The sequence below is a fragment of the Bufo gargarizans genome, chromosome 11 (genome assembly GCF_014858855.1).
Source record: "Bufo gargarizans isolate SCDJY-AF-19 chromosome 11, ASM1485885v1, whole genome shotgun sequence".
In the NCBI taxonomy this organism is placed as follows: domain Eukaryota; kingdom Metazoa; phylum Chordata; class Amphibia; order Anura; family Bufonidae; genus Bufo; species Bufo gargarizans.
This window is the reverse complement of record NC_058090.1, coordinates 1,893,989-1,900,224: the sequence shown is the minus strand read 5'-3', so window position 1 is coordinate 1,900,224 and position 6,236 is coordinate 1,893,989. Positions and strand designations below refer to the sequence as shown.

At 47.3% G+C, this 6,236-nt stretch overlaps 1 protein-coding gene across 1 annotated transcript; it reads right to left on the bottom strand.

Moving 5' to 3' along the window:
• Positions 1 to 2,610: 2,610 nt before the first annotated feature.
• Positions 2,611 to 5,533, bottom strand: LOC122922112 (E3 ubiquitin/ISG15 ligase TRIM25-like). Its single transcript, XM_044272591.1, has one exon. The coding sequence runs from the start codon at positions 5,495 to 5,497 to the stop codon at positions 3,887 to 3,889; it is 1,611 nt and encodes a 536-aa protein (XP_044128526.1). The 5' UTR covers positions 5,498 to 5,533; the 3' UTR covers positions 2,611 to 3,886.
• Positions 5,534 to 6,236: the final 703 nt, after the last annotated feature.

Genomic DNA, 6,236 nt, shown 5'->3' with positions numbered 1-6,236 from the left:
TCTGATGACGATCACGGCTGAAGCTAAGAAGCGTTAGGCACTGAAGATGGTGATAGGGGCGCCTTGACTTGTATCTGATTGCCTAGCAGAAACTGTTAGTTGAATTATTTGCAACGTGGAATGAACTGTGTCCCTCTGCAAGATATAATTGTGTCTTTCTAATACCAGATACTGGTTGAGAGTGCCGCCCTGTTGATCCGCAGTTTATTCCGTAAACCTGACTGTTACTGCATTGAACTGTGTCAATGCCATCGTTCTTATTGCAACCCCACCTGAGCCACACTACACACTGACATTTGGGGAACAGCCCTTTGCCTGTTCTTACAGTCCGTGGATGACTTCTGGTGGTAGAACATATGCACAGACCACACAAAACAATACTAGAAAACGTGCTGTATGGTACCCGGGGGGGTATTTTCAATTATCAATAGAAATTCACTCAATTGAACAGAACAGAATTAATATGCAAGAAAATGTCTGTTTATTATACATGGCGAGGTATTAGTTGATAGGGTGTGAAGGTTGTAGTGACATCTAGGCCATGGAGCCATTCAGAACTCTAGAACAGCTTAGTGACAACCCCTGTGGCACTTGTAAGAGCAGTTATAAAGTTAACCAACTTTCCTAAAGTCTAAAGTATTTTAGTGGAAAATGTAAAAAACTAAAACAAAAAAAACAACATTTTTACCCAGCATACTAATTTAAAGTAAAACCCTATCTTCAATGAAATCAATGTATATATAATTATACAGCTGTTTGTCTTATTTGTAACCATTAATGTTATCACCTGTTGCCACCTACAAACTGCCAACAAGAACATACTGTCAGATTGTATTATGTTGGGCTTTTTCAAGGGCATAGACAGATATAAAAGCCCCCCCACCCCCATCACTAAACACTCTGCCTAATGTCCTACACGTTTAAAGTAAATATCCATTCCATTTTCGGTCCTAAATCCTGTTCTGATTAACCCTATAATATATCTGTATCTGTTTTGTAGATTTGACATATAATTCAATCTACATGAAACCACCACCAGCAATCAGCTGCAAACTCACGGTGGAGATTTATCAAAACGGGTGCCCATAACAGCCAATCAGATTGCACCTTTCAAATTCCAAAGGATCTCTGAAAAATGAAAGGTGGGACCTGATTGGTTGCTATGGGCGACTAGGCCAGTCTTCCTTTACACCAGTTTTGATAAATCTCCCCCTAGTTTTCCCAACCCCCGTCTATCAGCTGTTACTGCTGGAGAAACCACTTCTGGCCTGATAGTTGTTGCATTAGGCCATATCAAGGGTCTTGGTAGCGGGAACCTTCATAGTAATAATGGTTCTGAGGATTAGAACAGTGGATCATTATGGGTCACAGAGGCAGATCACCAGCAATCATCCTAGAGTTTTTAAGAAATTAACATAAAGTGATATGTACCATAATTGTATCATATATTTAGGTGAATATTAAAGGGTTTGTGCAGCCTGTTGATATTGATGACCTATCCTGAGGACTCCCGGCAGGGGCCCGACCCTGGCACCACGCCGACCAGCTGATTGAAGAGGAAGTGATGCTCCATGCGAGCGCCACATCCTCCACATTACACTGCCCGTCGTCTCCCTTGCAGTGGCTTAGGCTAGTTTGACATTAGCGGCAGGGGACTCCGGCGGGTGAAAGTCCTACATGTAGTACTTTTATTCCGACCACCTCTCGGCGTGCGCTGCCGTGCCGCCAGAACTCTGCCACGCCCCCATTATAGTCAATAGGGCTGGGCGGACCTCCGGCAGCACACGTGCACTAGCGGCAGCATTTATCCGGCAGGCTATTCACCCGTCGGAACAGCCTGCCGGAGTCCCCTGCCGTTAGTGTGAAAGTACCATTAGTGTTATTACAAGTACTCGCTCCATTCAAGTGAATGAGACGACAGGCAGAGTAACGAGGAGGAAGTAGCGCTCGCATGGAGCATCACTTCCTCTTCAATTAGCTGATCGGTGGGGGTTCCGGATGTCAGACCCCCGCAAAACAGATTTTCATTACCTATTCTGTAATATTATTCCCTAAAAGGGGTTGGCCACTCTTTTAGCACTTATCAAAACTATAAAGAAAGTAGGGAAATATTACACTTACTAATATATCTTAAGCAGATCTGCCTGGTTTTCCTGCAATTGGAGGCCACGCCCCCTCCTGTCCTGCGCTCACCACGCCCCCCTCCTGTCCTGCGCTCACCACGCCCCCCTCCTGTCCTGCGCTCACCACGCCCCTCTCCTGTCCTGCGCTCACCACGCCCCTCTCCTGTCCTGCGCTCACCACGCCCCTCTCCTGTCCTGCGCTCACCACGCCCCTCTCCTGTCCTGCGCTCACCACGCCCCTCTCCTGTCCTGCGCTCACCACGCCCCTCTCCTGTCCTGCGCTCACCACGCCCCTCTCCTGTCCTGCGCTCACCACGCCCCTCTCCTGTCCTGCGCTCACCACGCCCCCTCCTGTCCTGCTCTCACCCCGCCCCCTCCTGTCCTGCTCTCACCCCGCCCCCTCCTGTCCTGCGCTCACCCCGCCCCCTCCTGTCCTGCTCTCACCATGCCCCCTCCTGTCCTGCTCTCACCATGCCCCCTCCTGTCCTGCTCTCACCACGACCCCTCCTGTCCTGCGCTTTAACCCCTTGTGGGCTGTCAGTATGGCCGAGGTCAGTGATATCAGCAGCAGTCACTGGTCTCACCATCTATGAATGTGCCCTCTCCTTCCTGCACTCTGTATATGGTGATATGTGACCCCCACCACTGCATATAGAGATCCGTGACCCCCTGTACACTGTATACAGTGATCCGTGCTAACTGTAGCCCACGAGTGCCGCCGGAAGTCCGCTCCGGCCCCATTCAATTTAATGGAGACAGGTCGGAGATGCGGCCACAGCACGGCAAACATGCCGAGAGGCGGCTGGACAAAAAATGCAGCGTGCTGGGCATCAGTGAATGTGAATGGGGCCGGAGCTGACTTCCAGCGGCACTCGTGGGCTAGCGTTAGAACGGATCTGGCAGGGGAACAGCTGCTAATGCTAGTGTGAAAGTAGCCTTAGTCGTGTGAGGATAGACAGGAGGCGCCTCTCTATGTGAGATCGATTTGTACAAATTTATTTATCAGAGTTCTTGTGCAACAAAGATCTGTCCCCCCTCAGCAGCCCCCCTCCTATGGCGGTCCATGCACCTAAACAGAAATCTATGACCGCTCATAGCTGCCGTGGATTTCTGGCTTCATTTTAGTCAGAAAACTGTCGAAAATGAACATGCATTTTGTGGGGTGACTGGTCACGCCCCTCCCTGCCATTGTGACCCCCAAAGTTAAACAGTTGCAAACAAAGCAACTTTTTAACGCCACTTTTCAGAAACAAGGGAAATGATAAATCTCCCCCCTATTCATTCTGTTAATGGGTTAAATGCAAGGGTGCAACCAGAAATGACTAGGCCCCACAGCAAGTTTATGAAGAGGCCCCTCCCCCCAGTAACATATGAATGATACATTAGCATCATAGTCCTGTGTGCTGCTGGGACTGGGGCGCACTTCCTATTGCTCTGTCTGTACAGCAGTTATTCACTGATGACTGAGTTATTGATATTATCTGAGGGGCTCTTGTCTCTATGGAAACACAGGTGGGCGGGGATGTCATGTGACTGCTCCTCTGAACATGCTTGCTGCAATGCATGCTGGGATTTTTACTTTCACTTTGCAGCTGCTCCTCCCACACAGCCGGTCTGAGGAGCTCCTCCAGGGAGGCCTGTCATGGTGAACAGGTTAGAGACAGGATATAGAGCCGGTACATGTCACCTGATCGAAATACTTCATGGTTTGGGCTATTGTCTGGGGTACTTTGGATTTTTGATACTTAGGGTGGTCAACCCCTTTAACTAATAATATTCAACAACGAATGTTCATAACTAAAACCATGTACATAGGATTTAAAAATGATTCTACCAAATACACATAATGCAGCATGAAGGGGCTCGGTGAAGGCGGCAGTGAAGGTGTGTAAGTGTCTGATGGGGTCACACAGCTCATAAAAGGACAGCTGCCCGGCCTCGTAGTCCAGACATATCCTGACTCTATCACTGGAGATCTCGTCAGGTAACTGGATCTCTTTACCATCATGTATTACTAGATACTGATTATCATACCTCATCAAACTCCAGGACTTGTTATTATATCCAATGTATGACTGACGCCCCCTCCTGTCTATACTGGGATAACACATCCCCACCCTCCAACCCACTGATCCACTGCCCTCCACATCCCAGTAATGTCGCCCTGAGGTAAATCCCCTGCTGCTCATCACCTGATTATTCTGGAATCTCTCTGCTGTTTCTGGACGATTCTGATAATTTTGTGTCCAGATTGCAGTTTTCAGGTCGTCTGATATAAGGACATTATTACCAGCTGTGTTTACATCCAGTAAGATGTCTCCAGGACCCTCCATATAGATCCCTCTCCTTATATCTGTTATTATGTCACATAATGTGTGTAATTTGTCTGAGATCACAGCCACATCCAGATAACCTACATCATGGAGACATCTATTTATGTCCTCCTCACCTCCTTCCTCCTCAGGATCACACAAGTCACCTGTATCTGGTTCCTGTAAGACAGTCAGTGGATCAGTCATGTTACACAGCTCCTCAATGTGTCTCATCCTCCTGGACAGCTCGTCCTTCTTTATTTTCAGCTTCTTCATCAGAGCAGAGAGTAAGATTGACTCTTCCTTTTCCTGCCTGGAGATCTCACTCAGGACCCTCTTCTCCAGGTCGTCCATTTGTCTCCTGATATCTGTAAACAGGGCAGTGACTCTCTCTGCTTCCCCAGATGCTTTTCCTTGCACTTTTCTCCAGCGCTCCTCCAGGTTCTGGACTCTTTCCTCAGTTTCCTCTCGCTTTGTAGTCAGTTTCTGGAATTTATTTCTCAGTTTCCCTTTCTTCTTCTCAGAGGCCTCATCCAGCATCTCCACCCGATGTCCCTGATGTTCTCCAACCAAACTGCAGGACACACAGATACAAGCAGAGTCCTCAGTGCAGTAATACTCCAGGATCTTCTTATGGACAGAACATTTCCTGTTCTCCAGGGAAGTCCTGGGGTCAGATAAGACGTGTTCTGATGACTTGCTGTGGACTCTCAGGTGTTTCTCACACAGAGAAGCCTCACACATAAGACAGGATTTTACAGCAGGTACAGGAGAGTCCACACAGTAAGTGCAGCAGATCCCGGTTTCCGTCTCTTTATGTTGAGTAAATAATAAATTCTCCATAATGTTACGCAGAGCTAAGTTCCTCATCAGTGCAGGCCGCTCCTGAAACTCTTCTCTGCATTCAGGACAGGTATAAACCCTAGACTCGTCCTGTGTATCCAGTGCACGATCGATACAGACCCGGCAGAAGTTGTGTCCACATCTCAGCATTACAGGATCCTTAAAAATACATAAACAGATGGAACAGAGCAGCTCGTCTTTCAGATCAGCAGACGCCATGGCTGAGAGAAGAAGGAAGAAATGAAACTGAATGTGCTTCACACTGGATCTATGGAAAAGTTGTTGTCACACCCATTCACTTAACCCCTTATGGACACAGCAATATATTTTTTTTCTTTATATTCTGAGAGCCATAACTTTTTTTTTTTCTGTGTAAAGGCATATGAAGGCTACTTTTTTTGCAGTTGAATTTAATAATGCCACCATTTACTGGTACATATGGTGCATTGAATAACTTTTAGGGGAGGGGAACGGAACAATAAAAGAGCCATTTTGTAAAATTCATTTTTACAACATTGAACATTTGATATTTAAAGGGGTTAGTAACATACAGATTTGGTAATCGTCATCTTGCCAGATTATCACTGCTTTTACCTTAGGGCTCTTTCACACCTGCGTTATTGTCTTCCGGCATAGAGTTCCGTCGTCGGGGCTCTATGCCGGAAGAATCCTGATCAGGATTATCCTAATGCATTCTGAATGGAGAGAAATCCGTTCAGGATGCATCAGGATGTCTTCAGTTCCGGAACGGAACGTTTTTTGGCCGGAGAAAATACCGCAGCATGCTACGCTTTTTGCTCCGGCCAAAAATCCTGAAGACTTGCCGCAAGGCCGGATCCGGAATGAATGCCCATTGAAAGGCATTGATCCGGATCCGGCCTTAAGCTAAACGTCGTTTCGGCGCATTGCCGGATACGACGTTTAGCTTTTTTAGAGTGGTTACCATGGCTGCCGGGAC